The 22,792-nt window shown below is 36.6% G+C and overlaps 1 protein-coding gene across 9 annotated transcripts in view; it reads right to left on the bottom strand.

Moving 5' to 3' along the window:
* Window positions 1-22,792, bottom strand: part of Bcas3 (BCAS3 microtubule associated cell migration factor) — a 530,094-nt gene that overhangs the window by 480,213 nt on the left and 27,089 nt on the right. For all 9 annotated transcript variants that reach the window (XM_010626745.2, XM_010626749.2, XM_010626748.2 and 6 more), the window contains exon 6: window positions 8,457-8,538. In XM_010626745.2, coding sequence (XP_010625047.1) covers window positions 8,457-8,538 — 82 coding nt within the window. The remainder of the gene's footprint in view (window positions 1-8,456; window positions 8,539-22,792) is intronic.

The following is a 22,792-nucleotide window of genomic DNA, read 5'->3' as shown; positions in this document are numbered from 1 at the left end:
TTTCTAACTCTCCCTAATAAATCTGATGAGACCGCACAATGACTCAGTCTAGAATGTTTTTCTCATGACATAAATCAAGAACCTACTCAGTGAGTGAGTTGGGGTCACCATCTCCTTTTCGGGGGACCTCCTCAGACCACATCCAATCACATAAAATGTCCCACATCATATGTCATGACACTGCAAATTAAAATAACAAGATACACTGCACAGCTATTAGAATGGTCACTCACCAGAACACAGACCACAAATGCCTGGAGAAGATGTGGGGCAACAGAAACTGTGTTTAGAAATTAATAAGAGAAAGGTACCAGAAAAAAATTGATAACAAAATAATGTCCTTCTACATAAACCATGGATCAAGACAATAATCACAAGAAAACCAAAAAAAAAAAAAAAAAAAAAAGGGGGGAAAAGTGAAAATAAAAACACAAACTATAAAAGAAAATAAAAACCTCAAATAGAACCTCATCAAAATTAAAAATTTTTGCTCTTCAAAGCTCTGTTAAAGGAGGCCATAGGAAGATCCAAATATTTGTACATATTTTACATATGTCTGGCAAAGAACCTGCCTCTAGAATTTATACTTTATTGGTCAGCTTTTAACTGTGGGAAGAATATCTCCCACATATATACAACATAAGGCAACACACACACAACTTAAAGGAGAATATGATTATTTTGGTGCAAAGCTTCAGAGGTTTCAGTCCATGGTCAGCTGGCTCTAAGCCAGAAATAACACAGCAAAAGAGTGTAGGAGGAAAGGTACCTACCTCATGGTAATGAAGGAACAGAGAGCAGAAGAACTAGGGGAAGGGGCCAGCAACCAGACATATTCTCCAGTCACACCTTCACGACACACCCAGATAACAAAAATGTACTTCACTCATCGCCCAGACATCCCTTAAGCCAATCAAGGTGACAGTCAAGATTAAGCATCACATCTTCAGAACTCTTACAATCCAATATAACAGAACACTCCATTAAACATGAGCGAAAGATTTCAAAAGGCCCTTCTATATACAGATGCGGCAAATAAATATAAGAAAAGGTGAACATCATTGCTCACTAGGGAAAATGAAACACTGCTGTTGTTAAATGGTCTAAAATGTTAGACCGATAATGGAATCCAATCTACCAATATCTTATAAAGTTGAACACACACCTACAAGACTCTGTTATCTCACTTCTAAATTCCAACCCAAGAGAAATAAATACACTTAGTATTAAGGGCAACTTATGCATAAAGGCAAAACTAAAAACAACCCAAATGTTTATTCCTTGATGAAAGGAATTATTTTATCCCAAGCAATGGACTGCTTACTCAGTTTTTTTTTTTTTTTTAAGCAATCTGAGGTTGCTCTCAAAGGCATGACAGGAAGTTTTTAAAATTCTAAGCATAAAAGAATGCTGTAGCCAGGCATGGTGGCACACACTTGTGATCCCAGAACTCTGGAAGACCGAAGCAGGAGAATTCCAAGTTTGAGCCCAGACTTTGTAACACAGCAATTTAGCAAAATCCTGTCTCAAAGTAAAAATAATTTTTTTTGAGACAAGGTCTTGCTATGCAGTTCAGGCTGACCTTGAATTCACTATACAGTCCAGGCTGGCCTCGAACTCACAGCAATCCTCCAGCCTCAGCCTCCTAAGTGCTGGAATCACAGGCATACACCAACACACCCAGGTAATAATTTTTTAAAGGCTGCGGGTATACCTCAGTGTGAAGGCACTCAGTTCTATTCTCTCTACTGCCAAAAAAAAAAGGTAAAATACACATTTAGTTTTAATTCTAAAAAGAAACAATAGTGACATAAATAAATACAACCAGGAATGTAGGGAGGTGAGGGCACAAGAAGCCTTTACTGTTGGCACAAGCGTCAAACCCTAGGCAACCATTAATCTGTCTCTGTGAAACTGTATATTCAAAATATCCCATATAAAAGGAATAAATAATATTATAGTGTTTTAGGTCTGGCTTCTTTCACTTAACACATCATTTTAAAGGTTCATCATGTTGTACCATTTGTTTTTGTTTATGGTCAAGTAATATTCTATTGTGTGGACATTGGCACAAGCGTCAAACCCTAGGCAACCATTAATCTGTCTCTGTGAAACTGTATATTCAAAATATCCCATATAAAAGGAATAAATAATATTATAGTGTTTTAGGTCTGGCTTCTTTCACTTAACACATCATTTTAAAGGTTCATCATGTTGTACCATTTGTTTTTGTTTATGGTCAAGTAATATTCTATTGTGTGGACATTGGACATAGCTGGTCTCAAACTCACAGCAATTCTGCCTCAGCCTCCCAAGTGCTGAGATTACAGGTGTGTGCCACCACACCCAACATATTTTATCAATTAATAGACACGGGATATTTCTACTGTTTTACTATTGTATAATGCTGTTATAAAAACCCTCACACAAGAGAGTTTTTATATGGACGTATGTTTTCATTTCTCTGACTTTCACACCTAGGAACAGAATATTTAACATTTGAAAGACCTGCTAAGCTGGTTTTTAAGGGACTACACTAGTTTTACATTCCCTTGGACCTTGTATGAGGTTTCCAATTTTTCCTCATCCTCATCCTCCAAACACTTGTTTTTAATCTCTTGACCACTGTAACCAACCTGATAGATAGGAAGTTGACAAGCAGATTTTTTTTTTCCAGTATAATGTAGAGGCTCTGATTTTTTCTTTTTGTTGATTTTACTGTGGTGCTAGGGATAAACCCCAGGCCTCAAGCATGCTAAGCCTGTACAGTACTTTACCACTGAGCTATACCCCCAGGCAGAGGCTCTGTATGTTGATCACGGTAATGGTTACACGACTGTGTTGATCTGTCAACTCATCAAATAGTATATTTAAAATTTGAGAATTTTAGCTGGGAGTGACTGTGTACACCTGTAATCTCAGTATTCTGGGGGGCTAAGGCAGAAGGAGTGTGAGCCAAGCCTGGGCAACTGAAGTGACTTATTACTGAGACTCTGACTCAAAATTAAAAAAATAAAAAGGGCTGGGAATGAAGCTCAGAGAAACTCACTGGATTCGATACCAAGAAAATAAGAAAGTGGGGCGTAGAGAAAGAGAGACAGAGGGAGGGAGAGAGGGAGGGGATAGACAGATGGACAGGATGGAAGGGAGGAAATGAGTAAGGAAGGAAGGAAAGGAAAGACAAAGAAAAAGAGAACACAGGATTTTACTGTATGTAAATTATTTTTCAATAAAGCTGATTTTTAATTGCTTATTTTAAATTATGTATTACTTAATAAATTTTGAATTTTCACTTTCACATCTAAGAATCTATTACCATAAGTGAACATATACTTCCAAGACCACAAACTTTTCCATTCACTAAGACACTCATATTCTTCTCCAAGGTTCTACAGTAAAAGTATTTAAGCTACAATGATAATAATCAGCATCTCCATTACAAGTCTGTTGATTTGGGTCAGAATCATTAAGCTCACATGTAATTTAGTTGCTTCATGTTACACCTTTTTTTCTAAATCTGATCTGAGATATCTTATGTACTTTCGTTAGTTTATTCCAAGTCACATAAAAAGGAATTGTTATGTCTGTTAAAAATTGACTGAATTTTTTTAAAGTTGATTTAATTAAAAGCAAACAAATTTATCTATTATCTTTACCCCAACAGTTTAAATTTTAAATGTCATAGTGTAAAAAATGGTTTTTCTATATATTGGTTCCCATATTAACTATTTTCATTCTTCTTTACCTTTAGACTAAACAACCAACCAAGGTCTCCAAACACTATTAAGACATTGAGGTAACCAAAGTCCAAAATGAAAAAGAAAAGATTAAAAATAGTAATTGTTACATATTCTAATAAATCCACACGTGTGTGGTTTCTGCTATGAGAGATTCAGGCTAGAAATACCTGAGTTTGGCAAAAATGTTCCCTATAGTAATGGAAAAACCATATTCATGGGGAACTGTAAGGCCAAAGTAAAGTAAGATTCACAACACAAATTTCAGCTCCACCACTTAACAACTGTGTGACTGACTATGCCAATCACATAATCTCTCTGAGCTTCAAGTCTCCTCACTTGTAAATGAGAATAATGCTACTCAACCTGCAGAAGTGTGGCAACAAGGTATATTATATAATTAATGGAGCATTTCATCTGAAAACTATCATCAAGCATTACAATTCACATAATTTAGAAACTTCCTTCCTCTCATTTCTGTTCAGGATACTTCCTGTCTCTGTAGCCCACAGAGGAAAAGTCCCTAATTAAAGGGTTCAGATACATGACTTGTCAGACCCAATGTCATAACATCACAAAAAGCAGTACCTCAAAAGCAGACACTAGAAACATATCCTCTGACCAAAAACAACAAAGCTCAAGAGGAAGAGAACATATATGCCCAAGTTACAATTTACCTAAGTCACTGTACTTGGCAAAATATTAAAATCTAGTCACTAGAAGGCCTGAATGATGAAACTAGGTGTTATCAAAGAAATATTCAATATATGATGTAAACTGAGAAGTAATTAGAGCAGAAAACATTAAGGAAGCCCTAAATCTTGTAGTTTAGCTATTTAAAATGTCAATAAGCCTGTGTTGTTTGTCTTTGCAATACACTGGTGATGACAGTAAGCAAATGTCAGTTGGCCTACTTTTGAAAGTTTGCTGCTGTTGTGGCTGACCAGACGTGAGTGTGTGTGTGTGTGTGTGTGTGTGTCTTTGTGTTTTATAGGGTTCGCACTTATTTAACCAGTCATTAAAATGTTACAACAAAAAAAGTTATAGCAAGCACTCCTACAGAACTTCGTCATAAATCCTGACTTCATAGAAAATAAAATACTTCTCTGAACATGGTACAAACCACATTTAAGTCATCTAAAGAATGAAATGGGTACTTTTACCTTTAAAAATGCTGGGCATCAGCATGCAAAAAGTGTACCAGCTATGAATTTATCACCCCAAAAAGCAAATTATGAATCATAAACTCAAAACTCTGAATTTGTTCTGTCCATGCCTGTTTCAAGAAAAGTAAATAGTTATTCATATCATTAGATAAAGACAGAGAGAAAGAGGGAAGGAGAGAGAAAAAGAGAGAGAGTGAGAGAGAGAGAGTGGGAGTGGGAGGGAGGGAACTACTGTATTTGCCTGCATAGGTGGACTGTGTATCAAACAACAGGCAACAGAAAATTGTTGCCACAGGCATTCCAAAGCAGGAAGAAAGGGGAATCTAGATTACGTTTCTTTAAATGTAGTATTTTTTCCTGTACCTTTGTTTGCCCCCCGCAACCTTTTTTTTTCTTAACATTGTGAGGTATTACATTGTGAATACCTTGTAAAGCACAACTGAAAATACTAGCAACTTTCAAGCAGTAATCGACACTGAAATAATCAAAAGAAAATAAACCAAATTGTTGCCCAGTATTTTGAGATGAGTGCCAGAAATCTGGCCCATAAATACTTCAGAAATCACATCTGCAGAGACTCCTTCTATGGTCAGAATGAAAGCAATAGATTTATTTGAATTTGTATGTACCTTGTACTGAACCATGCAGCAATTCTGCTACATTCACTTATTATTGCTCACAGTTTATAGATGCTGTTACGTTTTCTAAATTCATTATCACAGGGCTGGGATTTAGCTCAGTGGTTCTAACACCTGCCTCACAAGCTCAAGTACCCAAGTTTGATCCCTGGTACCAAAACAAAGAAAGAAAGAAATTCATCATCATACAACCAATGAATGAAGACAATCTTACATTTTAATATTTATATGTTTTATTTCTTTTTCTTGTCTTATTTAAATGGCTAGGACCTGCAATAAAGCCATAGTGACAGAAGCCATCCTGCACTCAGCAGGACGCATTCCATATATCATCACTGAGTAGGATGTATGATAGATTTTTTTAATGGATAATCTTTATCATATTCAGAAAATTTCTTTCTAGCTCTAGTTTACTAAAACTTTTTTATAAATAGCTATGAAATTTTGTCAAAGATTATTTTCTACTTTTGTTGAGATGATCGTATGAGTTTTCTTCATTCTAATATGGTAAATTACATTGACTTTCAAATGTTAACCATCCTTGTTTTTCCTGGAATAAATTTTACTCAAATGATGAGTAATTCATTTTATGTTTACTGGATTCTAATTGCTAACCGATGTTTATATGTAAATCATACCAAGGAATAAAGGGAGAGAAGAAGAGCAGGAGTGCAAAGGAGGCAAAAGGAGTTAGGAATGAGAAACTGAATACAGAAAAACATGATCACCAAAAGATTGTTCAATAGGAGAGTCACAATGAGACAATCTCCCCAAAAGAATAGTGAGTTTTCTTTTTTAAATTAACTAGTGCAAGAGGTGTAAAACTCAAATAATAAGTGTTACAGAAAGGGAGAAAACCTAAGGGAAAAATTCCCCAACATCAACTGAAAACAATTTTTCAAAACCATTTAACTTGCATTTCCACTTTAAAGGGGGCCAGAACAAAGTACAAATCAAGACACCACACTGCAAAATTTCAGAACCTGAGGAACAAAGGCAACATTCTATGAGCTCCCACAAAGAATAACAAGCTACATATAAAGAAAAAGATGTCAAAATGGCTTCAATTCTCCCATATAACTCTAAACTAATGCCTTCTAAATTCTGAACTAAAATTATTAGAAACAAGTAGTTGCTATCCAGGCCAAATTATCCATCAAGAGTTAAAGAATAAAGACATCTTCAGACAAGCAAGGTCTCCCACATGCTTTTCCAGGAAGCTATTAAAGAACTCTTCCACCAAAAAGAAGAAATAAACCACAATGGGAGAAAGAGCACTGGGATATTACTGTTTTTTATTACAAATTTTATGGGATCTGTTTTATTTATTATATTTAATAAAAGTAAATCAAAAAATTTACCAAATATGATAAAAGCTACAATTAATTTTTAAGTCATAACAACATTTACCCATGTAAAATGATACTTTAAACAATTTTATATAAGTATATTATATGGAGAAATCTTTTAATAAATAGCAAAGTAAATTAAAGAGACTTTTACATAAAATTATACTAGCAATATTAACTTTTCATGGTTTGATACTTTCATGGAGCATTTTTGCCACAAGTAAAAGTTGAACATTCATAAAAAGGTAAAAATCTGCCTTTGTGAATTACACACACAGGAAACAAAGCAGAGTCCTTTAGTAGTAAAGTTCTTGACGCCAATCCTCCAAAAATAAAGTTCATGATTGCAAAAACTATATCAGAAGGTCTAGAACATTCGTTGTTAAAATTTTTTACCAAATTACAAAATACAACAGAAATCAAATGAGGAGAAAGAATTCAAGCAAAGGGGCATACCTGGGAGGATGGAGAGAAGGCAAAGAGGGAGAGACAGACAGATATGGAGCTGAAATCTGTATGTGTCACATAATTGAATAGCAAGGGAGAAACACAAGACTGCAGGATCCTGTTGCCTTGTTACTCCCCCCCTTCTCATTTCATTTAAGCTGATTTAATCACTAAATTAATCCCTAAAATTACTTATGTACAATCACACTGTCCAAAGTTTTAGTAAATATCATTTTCACCAATTTAGAGAATGAACTTTTGTAAACCTTAGATGGTTTTCCAAATTAAAATAATCTTTTGAAATATAATATAATTAAAATATTTTAATATCTTTTTTAAAAGGTTTCAAAGTATTCAAATGTGATTAATATGATTATACTTTTGGTGCACATGCAAAATATTCCTGAGTGAAAACATGCAAGTTAATGAGAAAACACAACCTTTTCAAAGTTCAAAGTATGGAGTTATTTATATCCAAATAGCAAAGCAGATTTAATATAAACATACATTTGTACTTTTCTACATAAATGTAAAGCATACATACTATTTAAACACAACATTAAGAAGTATTCACTGTTAAAGCAGATTTGTAAGGCTAACAGCCCCAAATCCACTTCTGACACAGCTGAAGACGCAGACAGCAGTCACCTACAACGGAGATAATGCTGAAAACCAAGCTCTCCAAGTCAGTAAGTATCACTGAGATGAAGGGCAAAGCATGTGAACAGAGACTTGGGGAATACCCACAGAAGAAAGCCAAGCCAGAAGCATAACAAAGGCGGCACAGTCAGCAAAGAAGGGATCTGGGAAGAACGATGCCATGAAAACCAAGAGAGAAGAGGGCTTGGAGAAAGAACTAGCAAAAGCAGAGGCTAAACTGAGATCAAAGAGGATGGAGATAAATCAAAACCACAGCAGAAAGTGAATAGCCATATTGAATTGGTTAAGATTACCTATTTCCATCTCAACTGACAGAACTAAGAGTTTATCTTGCGGGGAGGAGGGGAAGGGGAATGGACACTTGGAGGAAAACAGACTTTAGTTATCATTCTTACTGTCTAGTCCAGGACAACAAAAGAAACTCTCAATGATTTGTTTTTTCTTCAGGGCTTTACTCACCAAACTGTGGAGTAGGTAAGATTCTAGCTGCTCGAATTGGGCCATGTCGAACAGAGAAGAGCTCCTGTGCTTCACCACTAATCTGCATACAAGAAGAGAGAAAAAAGTTCAGTAAAGTAGAATGTAGGTCACATCATTAGAGGCAAATTTTATCTTAATTTGCCTTAAAAATACATACAGCCACACAAGACCCACATTCATTTTAGGCTTATCATACACATCAAGTATATTCATAAATTATCAAGCATTTGTAGAAAAATAAGAGCCCATATTCTATATGAACTGGAAAAAATGCAATCTGTCTTGGAAATCTATTAATACTCATTTTACTAAATGTAAAAAAACCATAAAATTTCTGCATGTCTGCTTTACACTTCAGAGCTATGTTACTATTCTGGAAATCGCAACTGACATACTGTAGTGACTTTCACCAATTACTACAACCGGTCATGTTTCTGGAATGATGTTTTAGCTTTGAGTAAGTCATTTAACTATATATAAGCCTATGTTCCTCTTCAATTATAAAACAAGAAAAAGCTGGCAAAATGATCTCCTAGATACCTTTAATTTCAATATTCTGTGAACAAAAAGTTATATGTAAGCAAATTCAGATAGCATTTTTACTGTACAAAAAGATCAAATGCTACATGAAGGTCCATTCATTTGAGTGATAATCAGTTTCCTCAGATATAAAGAGCACAGTATTCTGTTAATCCAAATGGTAAAGGGGTATGCTAGTGTGAAAACTAGTGTTTTCACTATCCAGTGTGAAAACACTGCTTTTCAACTAACGACTGATATTTACAGCAGATTAATTAAAGAACGTAATGCAGATGTACTGAAGTGGTCGTGCAGCTCTCAACACATTTTCATAATTATCTAGCATTTTATGGAGTATATAATATCAGACAAAAAGGCTTGTATTGTAAAACTAGTTCTAAATACCCAAGAACTTGTCATAAATATAATAAAAATAAAAGTTCAATAGAAGAAACACACTTTGATATTTTAATAGGCCTGTCCAATAAGCAGTTTAAAATATCAAAAATGTATACATTTTAAAAAGCTATAAGTCTTCCCATATTAAACTATACATCTGCAGAGGTACCTTTTAGAAGAAGTACTTTTTAAGATTTTTCCGCTTTTCTTCTACCTCAATTTAAAAGCTTCAAACTATAAAGTTTTTCTCTCCTATAAATATTCACTTCATCTATGATAATTATTACAAATTACTGCCCGTACCAGCAAACCCTTGCACAGTACGTGGGATACAGGGCATGCACAGCCTCCAAGGATCAACTGTGCAACAACAGCACCACCTATCACCAAGGAAACGCTCAAAAGCTATAAGTGCAGCCCACCAGGAGAACTCATCTATTTTAAATTTCCCTTGTGGCCCTGCATTTTCAAAATGAAACTCATCCCCATCATACACTGCAGCTCTTAAGTGTACCTTTTATTGCCACAGAAAAGAGTTTGAAATTGAGACCTCATTAAATGGTTACTGTGCTCAATTTTCCACTTCATATATTACCTAAATTTTAATTGACACTATCCTTGATTTTTAAGTGCATATATATATGTATATATGTATACACACACACACACACACACACACACACACACACACACACAAAGTGACATTCAATGTAATCCACTGATGTGTTTTTGGCTAGTCCCACATTTCTAATTCTTGAAATTTCATCAACAGACAAAAGAATAAATAGCACGATGACAAAGTGATTTATATTTTGATAATCAATTGTTTGTACTGAGGAAGTGACAATAATCATAATAATATACATAATATCTCTATAATAAGAAAATATTAAAATAATATTAGAGTTTACATGGAAATTGTAATTCTAGGTAATGAAAAACACTTCTCACTTGTGTAACAAATTAAGAATATTCTAACATCAAACAAAAAAATGGAAAAAAGGTTTTTGTAAATAGGGAAGGGAGGAGGGGGTGAAGGGAGGGCAGGGATAAGGGGAAAAAATGAGAACCAAGACCTGTCACGTAAAGGTACAAGATCCCAATGATGAATGTAACTGTACTATATACCTTAAAAGTACCAATAAACTCAGTGAGAAAAAAAAGAATATTCTAACATAAAATCTACTATTCTAAACTATCATTTCCATGTGCCAGGGGTGTGATATTTAACTTTGAGTTGTATCAAATAAAGCCTTAATGTTAAAAAAAAAAGTTTAATCATGTTTAACAGAATCTCTGTACTCAAATATACTAAATAATTTTTAAAAACCAAATCTGGGGCCAGGGATCTAGCTCAGTGGTTCCACCGCCTGCCTTGCAAGCACAAGGAACTGAGTTCAATCCCCAGTACCAAAAGAAAAAAGAAAAAAAACAATTCATACACTCACAATATGACAGAAGTTTACCATCACTGTATTTAATACACAAGAGCTTAGTTTGACATAGAAAAACATTTTGAAACCTAAACACAATATGGTTTTTAGGAGGAAAAAAGCAATGTTCAAAACAAACCATGTGCTCTATTCTAGTATTCTATTAGAAATCCTTCTTCATAGGTAAGGTGGAAAAAAATCTGATAAAGCAAGAGGGAAAAGACCTTGGAATTGTTTATAAAATGTATCTACACATTCACTGTCCATTCTTTTAATTCCTTGAAGACCCTAGAATCTTTATGACACAGGGAAAGGGAGATAAGAAGGAAGCATTATGTCACATTTGCAGATATCTGTGAATAAAGTCATGACTGTACAACACACTGAAATTAGAAGCGTGATTCAAAACTATCCTATGAGTCATAAACGCCAGCCTTCCTAGGAAAAAACTCTCCAAACAGTATGCAAACAGTCTGTATTAGTGTACCTCTTCAGAACAGAAACATATACAGAGAGACAAGATGTGCTGTGTACATTTTAGAAAGGACACACAGAACATTCTGGGAGGCTCAGGCAGGAGGGTCACAAGTTTGAGCCCAGATTGGGCAACTCGGAGACATAGTGAGACCCTGTCTAAAAATAAAAAATAAGGCTGTAACTCATTGAGAAGGCCGAGTTTAATTCCTAGTACAAAGAAAGAAGAAAGGAAGGAAAGAGGAGGAAGAGGAGAAGGCAGACAGGACACAAAGAGCATGGTCATGTCCTTAGAGACTCCATTCTAAAGTGTCTCTAATAATTTCATCCAGTATGTTCACTGGTGATACTGCTTTCACAGAAAGGGCTGTCAAATGTGACTTTTAGGTTTCTTAAAAGTAGCTCAGATTTTATAGGTCCTGAAAATTACAGAGCTATAAGTTCACTTTTAAACCCACAATAACAATAAATGCAAGAATAGAACTTCAAGGAAGAAGTGTACCAAGCAGTGCTCCAACTTCCTGGCAACTGTGGTTAACATGGGAGAGGAGCAAACAGGGAGCTCCGAGAGCTCCTCATGGTGTCTGCCTTTGTTCTTCCTGGCATTTTAATTTCTGATGACAGACTTTTGTTGTTTGGAGCATAAACCGGACGTACCAGCTTGGAGGCACAATAAGGAGAACAAAGAATGATTTGTTCACACTGTAGGAAAAAAATCTTTTCCAACCATAGAAAATAGCTTTCGCATGGTGAAAATATGCAAATTACATACCAAACCAAAAAAGTGGTGGAGAAATACAAGTTTAGAAACTCACAACTTAATCTAACGCAAAAGGAAATTACAGCAGCTCAGACAATAATACACACAGAGAAAAGGCTATAAAAATTCTGAGAGAGCTGTATAAGTGCTTACCTCTAGGGAATTCTAAAAGAAAATGAAGGCCAGCCATCCCCAAGAAACAGACTTGCTTCTGAAATCCTAATGTCTGACCAACTACAAAATGGAAAATTCAATCAAATACAAGGATAAAAATAATGCTTTACAATCCCATGGAATTAGGACAACAGTACACACTCATAACACCATCTTCTCCTAAAGACACTGGTAAAATGAAGAACTGTGGCTGGCAAACCTTACTGAAAGATACTAAATATTTCAAGAAGCACAGATCAGGGCAGCAGGTAGGGCTCAGTATTAAGGTACTTGCCTAGCATGTGCAAGGCACTAAATTCAATCCTCAGCACCATCACTCTCCCCCAAAAAAGCACAAGTCACTAGTTGTAAGTATAGTTCTGGGAATCTTCAATGTTAAGGCACCAGTTACCAGCATATACATAACACAACAGAACTGCAAAGATTCAGAAGGGCCTTCCCAGTTTTAAAAAAAAAAATCCAAATTTAAAAGTAACGTTGGGCCGGGGATTTAGCTCAGTGGTTCAGTGGCCTGCCTTGCAAGCTCAAGGACCCGAGTTCAATCCCTGGTACCAAAAAAATAAAAAATAAAAAGTAATTAAAAATAAAATAAAAGTAACGTTAACCACAACACTGACCTGATACTTTACATAAATTTTCCTTGTTGAAGTCAGGAATGGTGGTGCACACCAGTGATCCAAGGTCTCTGGGAGGCTAAGGCAAGAGAATCCTAAATCCAAGCCCACTGTGGGCAACTTAGTGACTTAGCAAGACACTGTCTGAAAATTAAAAAAAAAAAAAAAAAAAGCCAGCTCATTGGGTCTTCAATCCTGGCTTCAGTTACCAGCACCACAAAAAAAGCAGCTTTACTTGACTTAATGTAAATGTGATCATATAGTGTATAACGTCATGCTAGCTTCTTGTGCACTGTACTAGGCTAATGACATTAATTTACATTGCTGCATGAGACTGTAGGGTTTTGGTTTTATTTTGCTCTGGTTTTTTTTTGTTTGTTTGTTTGATTTTTGAGACAAGGTCTCACTGGCAGTTCAGTGTTTCCTTAACATGCAGTGTACCCAGAATGACCTCAAACAGGTCCCTCTGCTTCAGCCTCCTGAGTGCTGGGATTACAGGCATGCGACACCACGCCCAGCACTGTTACAGGGTTTTTAAAATTTCTGTTGCTGTATAGACATCATTCTACTGTTGATGGATCTCTGGGTTGTTTCTAGGTTTTAGTTAAGATAATCAAGAAAAATTGTAAAAGATTTTGAAATGGGATAAAGATTATTGTGTGTGCTTTAATGGATTACCTACCAAGAGTTCTCTAGAGGGCCCCTAGAGGTTATCTGATTCCAGAGGGATTTGCATTTTTTCTTTGCAATACTCTGAGTTGTAAAAAACTGATAGTTGGGGCCAGGGATTTAGCTCAGAGGTTCTGTTGCTTGCCTCATAAGCACAAGGACCCGAGTTTGATCCCTCCCCCCCCAAAAAAAGAAAAGAAAACTGATAGTGATGCAATTTATTCTTTTTTTTTTTCTTTTTTTGGTTTTTCTAGACAGGGTCTCACTATGTAGTTGAGAATGACCTGGAACTCACTATGTAGCCCAGGCTGGTCTCGAACTCACAGCAATCCTCCTGCCTCAGCCTCCCAAGTGCTGGGATTACAGGTGTGTGCCACCATGCCTGGCTGATGCAATTTATTCTTGAACACAGAAATGCAAAAGATTTTTCTGGTAAAAATACAACTGAATTCCACTCTATAAAAAAGATGATCCCAAGCCAGGATGAGGGGCACATGCCTGTAGTTCCAGCTTCTTTGGAGGCTGAGGCAGAAGGATGCATGTTAGAAGAAAGCCTGGGCAACTTAACAAGATTCTGTCTCAAAAATTAAAGTCTGGGGATGTAGCTCAGTGGTGCTTGCCAAGCATGTGTGAAGCCCTGTGTTGAATCCCCAGTAGTGCAAAAACTTAGGGAGGAAAGAGATTGTTGGAGAGGATGATTCCAACCAGTTTTAGAGGTTTGTTTCTTTCTCTTTTTTGGCAGTGCTGGGGATCAAACCCAGCTAGTAAAGAAAGACAAGTGCTCTACCGCTGAGCTACATCCCCAGACCGAGCAGTATATTTTAATGCCAAAAGGGTATCTATGAAGTTTGTATCTATTAGATAGTTCATTCAACATTGCTAATTGCCCTTGAGAAAAATTGGTAAAAATTCAGATGTCCATTTTCTAGACAATATACACCTTAACAAATTTAGAACAATATTAATCCTACAATAACTGTGATCAAATTAATAACAGGAAGATAGCTGAAAATTAACAAAATACTCGAAGATTAAACCATAATTCTAAATAATACATAGGGCAAACAAGAAACATTCAGAAGATTATAATATTTTAACTAAATGAAAATTAAAATTCAGCTTCATCAAAATCTGTGAAATTTTGATGTGAAAGCAGTGAGTGCACAGAGGGAAACATGGCCACTACTGCATGCAAAAGAATGAGCTAAAATTCAAAATCCACTGGACAGGGCCAGGGATTTAGCTCAGTGGTGCCCACATCTATCTCACAAGCGCAAGGTCCTGAGTTTGATCCTCAGTACAAAAAAAAAAAAAAAAAAAAAAAAAAAAAAAAAAATCCACTGGACAGAACAAGCAAACTGGATTTAAAGTAAGGAGAGCCAAATAAATATAAAGAAGTCAATAAAAATGTAAACATAAAATTAATACAGAAAAACCAATGAGAAAAAGCTAGTTCTTTATAAAGATTAAAAAAAAATCATTAAAACTCCAGCCAGGTTAAGAAAGAAATTATAAAAACAAATGAGAGGGATGATCACTACAGATCCCATGAACATGAAGAGTACTGAAAAAGTTTATGTCCTCATTTGATATCCGAGAGAAATGGATCAACTCCTGGAGAGACAAGAGTTGCCAAAATTTACATAACAAGAAACAAAGAAAATTCTTTAGCTTGTAAGTTGTTCTTGGTACAGAGGATTGAACCTAGGGCCTCAAATATATTCAGCTCAATCTACACTCTCACTCCTGACAGTAATCTTCACAGGCCTACACCCATGAATGACATTGAATCAGTAACTGATGACCTTCCAATTAGAAAGCACTGAGCCTGGATGAGTTCGCTGGTAAATTCTACCAAACATTTAAGAAACAAAGAATACAAATGCTCTACAATCACTTCCAGAAAATACCTGAGAGAATTCTTCCTAACTCACCTTATAAACCCTGCAAAACAAAACAAAAAAGGGCCAGGATTTTAGCTCAGTGGCACCATGCCTGCCTGGCAAGCACAAGGTCCTGAGTTCGATTTCTGGTACCAAAAAAAAAAAACTAAAACTAAAACAAAAAACAAAAAAGGCATTATACGAAAACTCCAGCCAGACATAGAGGCTGGGAATATAGCTCAGTACAAAGGCCATGGATTCAATCAGAAAGAAGAAAAAAAATGGGAAGGAGGGAGGGAGGGAAGGAAAGGAGAAGGGAGAAACTTGAAGCTTTCACCATAAGTTTGAAAATAAGGAAATGATGTTCCTTCTCATTACTGCTTTTTAAAACTATCCTAGCTTGTCAAGTATGATAGCATACACCGGTAATCTCAGCATTTGGGAGGATGAGGCAGGAGGCTTGCCCCAAGTCTGAAGCTAGTCTGGGTTACACAGTGAGTTCAAGACCAACCTGGACTACACAACAAGACCCTGTTTCAAAAAGCTAATAAAAAGAAAAAAATACAAGTTGAGCATCTTTAATCCAAAATCCAAAAACATCCAAAATCTGAAACTTTTTGTGCTCCCATATTATACCACAAGTCTCATGTTTCAATGTATACCTTTCACCGTTTCATGTACAATATTATTTAAAATATTGTAAAACACTATTTTCGGTCTATGTGCATATGAAAAAGGAATTTCGTAGCCAGCCATGGCAGCACATGCCTGTGTTCCGGAAGGCTGAGGCAAGAAGACAACAAATTCCAGTCCAACCAAGATAACTTCACAACTTACCAAGACCCTGACTAAAACAAAAAATAAAATAAACACAGACCTGGGGATATAAAGCACAGTCTGAAGTCCCTGGGATGAATTCCCAGTACCAGAAAACAAAATACAAAGTAAACTGTTCACGTCAGAGTTCTCTGCACAAATCCTGGACAAGTTCTACAGCGCAAAAGCAGCTAATATCTATAACCCTGGAATTTTTATTACTCCCAGAATCATGGCCTGTGGCAACAATACAAAGCGGATACAGTATACCAGGTCGTACGTAATAAATTCAATTTATTTTAGTAGGAAATAAATAGTACTGGGTTTATTTGCTATACAAATTTGCTACATCTGAGTTTGGCTTTGAAATAAGGGAAATAACATCTATTCTAAAAAAGAAACTGTTACAATGTGTATGCCAAAATACCTGTAACATCTAAGTGGCACTAAATAAATGATAAACCAAGGAAATGCTTGTTGAACGAATACATGACCATATCTCTATAGTACTGATTATTCTACATTAATGATATGCAGATTATTCTACATTAATGATACACAGCATGATAGCCTCTGCCTCCAGTGCCCACACAGCCTGTTAACTGATTCTGGACAGGCAGCCATGTATACTATCCCGTACCAGAGAACAGGTACAGCTCAGTTCTAACTCAGCTCTTGAACCCACTGGATTATTGCTTCCTACATTTTGCTTTTCTTAAAGCACTACTTAATACCAAGTTGGTAAACTGAACCTCATTTGTATGGTAGTTTTGTTTTGTTGGTACCATGGATTGAACTTGGGACCTTGTAATTGCAAGGCAGGTGAGAACCCCTGAGCTACATCCCCGACCCTGTGTGGTAGTTTTTGTTTTTTGTTTGTTTTTTGAGACAGGGTCTCACTATGTAGTTGAGACTGCCCTGGAACTCACTGTGTAGCCCAGGCTGGTCTCGATCCTCCTGCCTCAGCCTCCTGAGTGCTGGGATTACAGGCGTGCGCCACCATGCCCGGCACTAACTTTATTTGTTATTAGTATGTCTGTAGTACATAGTGACTGCACTCCTTGTGGGGAGCTGGTACGTGTACATGACACATCTTCACTCTTATCTCCATCCCCTTGCCATTCTCTCCCTCTCCCCCACCTCCATATCTTGATCCCCTTCCATTTTTTGGTACACATCTGCAGTCCATAACATTCACACCCCTTACGTGGAGTTGGTGCATGTACATAACACATCTCAATTCTTTTTTTCATCCCCTTTCTCTCCCCTTCCTCTCCCTCCCTCCATCCCTTTTTCCCCTTCCCCTTTGAGAAAGATCTATCTCTCTCCTTCCTATTAATTATCTTTTATTTTGTTCCTTATTTATAATTTGGGTTTTCGTGTAAGAAAAACAATGCGATATTTAAGCTTGTGTGTCTGATTTATTTCACTCAACATTAAGGTCTCAAGGTGTATCCATTTCCATACAAACGACTCAAGCACTACAAAAGCAAAGTTTAAAGACAGAAGCAATAAGGGCCAGGGATTTAGCTCAGTAGTTCTGCCGCCTACCTTGCATGCTGAAGGACCCGAATTAGATCCCTGGTACCAAAAGAAAAAGAAAAAAAATGCCTGGGCCTGGTGGTGATCGCCTGTAATCCCAGCACTCAGGAGGCTGAGGCAGGAGGATCACTGTGAGTTCAAGACCAGCCTGGACTATATAGTGAGTTCCAGGTCAGTCTCAACTACATGGTAAGACCCTGTCTCAAAAAAACAAAAAAAAAAAACCCAGAAGCAACAGAGACTCCATCCAGCCTCATCTAAGCAGGTATTAAAAATACACAGCAACCAGGTACTGTAGGGCACATATATAATCTCAGCACTCTGTCAGGAGGATGGTAGGTTCAAGGCCCAACTGAGCTACAGGGCAAGATCCTGGGGGGGGGGGCACCTACAAAGCAATATCTCTCCCTCCCTGGGTTTCAATTTAAGGCAGGATAGGTGTAAGGAAAGTGGGAAGGGTGGGGGAAAGGTAATAAGGGAGAGGAAAAAAATATGAGAAACTGAAAAAATGGAAATAAAGTGTTTGTAAATGGGGAGGGGAGGAGGGGGTGAAGGGAGGGCAGGGACAAGGGGAAAAATGAGAATCAAGACCTATTATGTAAAGGTACAGAATCCCAATGATGAATGTAACTGTATTGTATACCTAGATTGTACCAATAACCTCAATAAAAAGAAAAAAAAAGGCAGGAAGATCACAAGCTGGAGGGCAGCCTGGACTATATTGCAAGATTCTGTTTCCAAAAAAATCACATCTGTACTGAATACATAGCCCTTTTTCCTTGCCATTATTCCCTAAGTAATACATATAATAACTATTTACATAGCACTTATACTATACTAGGTATTATATGTAATCCAGAGATTATTTAAAGTATATGGTAATAGGTTATGTGCAAATACAGGGATCTGTATTTGTTATGTGTGATACAGGGATCTGGGTTTATACTGGGAATGGGAATAGTGTTGCATCTTGAAGCCAAACCTTCATGAGTTCTAAGAGATGGTTTTATTTTTATTTTATAAACAACAACAGGCCGGGGATTTAGCTCAGTGGTTCCGGCGCCTGCCTCACAAGCACAAGGACCCGAGTTGGAGCCCCAGTACCAAAAAAAAAAAAAAAAAAAAAAAAAAAAAAAAAAAAAAAAATTCTGTAGTTTCATATGGCTTCAGAATCTCCTGATGCACTACTTAATAGTTCTTAAACTCAGCCATATTTTCTCTACCAACTCAATGCCAGCATTTTAACTTATGTATATTTTATGTCTCAACAATTTCAAAATCCTGAGATACCACAGTTTAAGGAAGATATTTCTAATGGAAAAGAGTAGTAAGTCTTTTTCAAAGCCCCTCAGAATTAAGGGGAAGAAGGGAACAAGTTTTGTTTTATTTTTGCCTGCTTAACCACAAATGATTCAGTTAATACTAGAGGGTCAGTATCTCAGTAGCCCAACTCCCTGTATCGTCAAGAAAAAAAAATGTAAACCACAAAAACCACCTAAAATGCATATTTGTGAGGACCAACAACTTATAGAACAGATATTTGCTAACCACATAAAGGAGATTGCAACCCAGTCTGTATTTTGGTCTTGACACTAAATACAAAATACAAAACTTAAAGCAAGAAGGAAGTGAGTTTCAAGAACAATATGAAAACCACAGAACACAAATAATGAATGGAACTTGTAATCATATTTCCATACTTCCAACTTTTTGCACACACAGAAAGAAGTATTTTAAAGCAACTTTAACCTTATCCCTTCAGCTGAATTTTCTAAAGGAAGATCAAAGAAAAGCTGCTTGGACTCATACATTCCTTCAGCTATGCAAAGCTGATTTAGACATTACACTTCAAAACCCCAGCCATGACTTCAGCCCCCACCAATCCAAATATCATTCCAGTCCTTTGAAGCTATTCAAATGGTATCTTCCATTTGCAACTAACACTTCTGTAGTCAAAAGATCTTACTTGGGGTAGATGTTAATGTAAAAGCACTCAGTCTACACTGACACACACGCCTGGAGGCAGACTGGAAGGTGTTCAGAAGTCTGTGTGACACCATTATGAAGAGTGTTGGCCTAGCAGCTGTCATAAACACTTCATGATCACTCAGACACACAGACTACAGTGCCTTCAATTCATTACTTTATTACATGTTGAACAGGATGAATCTAAAATATACATTAGGCAAAAGAAGACAGAAGATTACATGCTATGTGCATCCATTTATATTTAAGTCTAATACACAAAAAACTAATACGTGGTCAGAGTGGCAACTACTTTTCACTGTGGGAAGCAGAAACCCTGGAGAACTCGTAAGAAAAAAAATCTGACTTTTTTGCCAGTGATGGTTTCATTTACTTGTGTGTACACACTCACATACAGACATACATATATACATACACACAGAAGTGCACAAGGAAAAACATTAAATTCTAGACTTGAGATTTGTGTGAGTCAAAGTATGTATGTCTTTATTTTTTTTAAAAATCTATTATAAACTAAGTGTGGTACTCCATAAAATGCAATATGCTCTAATGCTAAAAAGCTAGAGGCAATCAATCCATGAAATACAATCCCCAATGCTACATACACAGAAAATACTGAATTGTGAGGCTGTGAGAATCACAACGAAAAAATTTTCGCTGGGGATTTAGCTCAGTGGTTCTGCCGTCTGCTTAGCAAGCGCAAGGACCGAGTTCGATCCCCGGTACCCCCCACCAAAAAAAGAAAAGAAATTCTCCTGTATAGAAACACACAGAAAAAGACCAGGCAAAGATGCAGGCACAGGGAAGAAAGACAGCACGTGTTGAGACTGGAGTCATGCAAATGTCAGCCACTGGTAGACGGTAAGTGCAGCTCTGCTCAGAAATAATATATTTCTGTTGTTTTGGTCCAAAAGAAAAAAATTTATCCAATTCATTCCCTTTCTCCTATGCCTAAAATTCAAAACACTGAAGCGAGTATGAGCAAAATTTAGAAAACAAAAACACTAGTCAATTTCCTTTGTAAAGTCTCATGAAAACTAGTACTTCCTAATACTATTCTTATAAGAACAATAAGATAAATGATTACAATGAACCTTAAATATTGTGCAAAAGGACAGGTTTATAATGTGTAACATTCTTTCATTTTAATATTTAGAAATTCCAAAAATACTTATTTTAAAACACTTTTCTTATTACTGTACTTAGATTATTAATGTACTGTCAATTCTTGTATTCTTAACTGCTCACAATTACTTTTCCCACTTTAAAAAATATATGAATATATAAATGTGTGTGTTTGTACGCGCTCACGTTCCTCAGAATTTACTTCAGAGCAGTAGCACTCAGCCTGGGAAGGTTTACAACCATGGACTCTCAGCAATGTCAGGAGCCATTTCTGACCATTACCCTCAGTGAGCTGTCTGCCTTATCTAGCAGATGGAGGCTACAGGCCCAGCAGTGCGGCTCAGAGGTAGAGCACTTGCCTAGCAGATAAAGGCTACAGATCCTCTAACTATTTCTGTGTCTCTGTCCTACAATGTACATGACGTGCCTACTAACAAAGAACCACCTGGTTGAAAGCATCAATAGTGCCAACATTAACACACAAACACACATTAATTGGCACTTACCTGTTTTTATGCCTTATAATTTCAGAAAATTTCCCACTTAAAATATTAACCCCTCCAGGCTTGGTGGCACACACCTATAATCCCGGCACTCCAGGAGGCTGAGGTAACAGGATCACTAGTTTGAGCTACACATGGTAACTTAGCACCTTACCAAGACCCTGTTTCCAAATTTTTAAATTACCAATAGGCTGGGGACACAGCTCCGTGGCAGAGCACCCTTGGTTCAATCCAAAGTGCTGCTCCCTCAATAAAAAACAAAAGAAAAATCACTGGAGACAGAAGGCAGAACAGCAGTTATCCAGGGATACAAAGAAAATAGAGTTGTCCGGAAGTGGTGAGAGCTGTGAGGTTCCTTACATGTGATGGTTATGTTATATACAGGCATAGAAATCCAACCTACACATTTACGATTTGTATACTTTACTGAATGCTATGCTCAATAAAAGTTATTGAAAAATAAAAATTTGCATTGTAGAGACTCGTAATTTACCACGTTCCAAAAAATATATGATTTTAAGGTTAAAAAAATTCCAAGCAAGATTCTAATTTAGAATAAATTTTAATGCATGTGACATCTACTACCTCTGTCAGGTCAGTCAAAGTCATACAATGCCACTATAAGAGCAAAAGCTATGCTCTGGGAGGATGGGACAAGACAGTTCCAAATTCCAGCCCGGCCTGGGCAACTCACCTACAGAGCATGACCCCATCTCAAAATAAAAAACTGGGCTGAGGACATAGCTCAGGGCAAAGGCCTGGGTTCACCCCTAGTACCACAAAAAACAAAAAAATTGTCCACTGATATAGGTGGATTCTACAAGTTATTTCAATATTATTCTTATTTCTGCTTTTATTCATCCCATGACACAACAAAGCTTCCACTAGAGAGGACTAAAGAGTCACTCAACTCTTATTTTTCCAGTAAAAAAGAGACTAGAACAAACAAAATAAGTACTCTTAACAAAAGTAATTTTTTGATTGGGCTCCAAATGTTTTCTGCTTACTAGTATAGTCAAATCCCTAACACTGTATTATTTCCAAATGAAACCTATAAAAATTGTTTCCTGGCTAACAATCTTAACATGGCAAGATCTGCTGGCACTCAACTTCTAATAAATAATAGACTGATTGGTATTTACCTCAAATATGCCTTGCATGTTTGTTCTAAAGCTTTTAGTGAGTAAAAGCTACACTAAAAGCTTTAGGGCAAAAATTTCCTGAAACAGCTGTACTTTTCATAGACCGATGTGTTAGCGACACCCAGTGTCACATATCGGAAGTACATATATATATATAAAGCTCCAAGAAAACAAATAACCACACACCCTCTACTTCCTACTGCAGGTTGAACCCAGGTCCTTCACACTGAGCTCCATCCCCAGTCCTTCTTCTTTTTTTTTTTTTTTTTTTTTTTA

This window comes from Fukomys damarensis, unplaced genomic scaffold (assembly GCF_012274545.1).
Source record: "Fukomys damarensis isolate Sample0158 unplaced genomic scaffold, DMR_v1.0_HiC HiC_scaffold_13, whole genome shotgun sequence".
Classification (NCBI taxonomy): Eukaryota; Metazoa; Chordata; class Mammalia; order Rodentia; family Bathyergidae; genus Fukomys; species Fukomys damarensis.
Note: the sequence above shows the minus strand (reverse complement) of the source record. Positions and strands in the feature narration are given on the sequence as shown.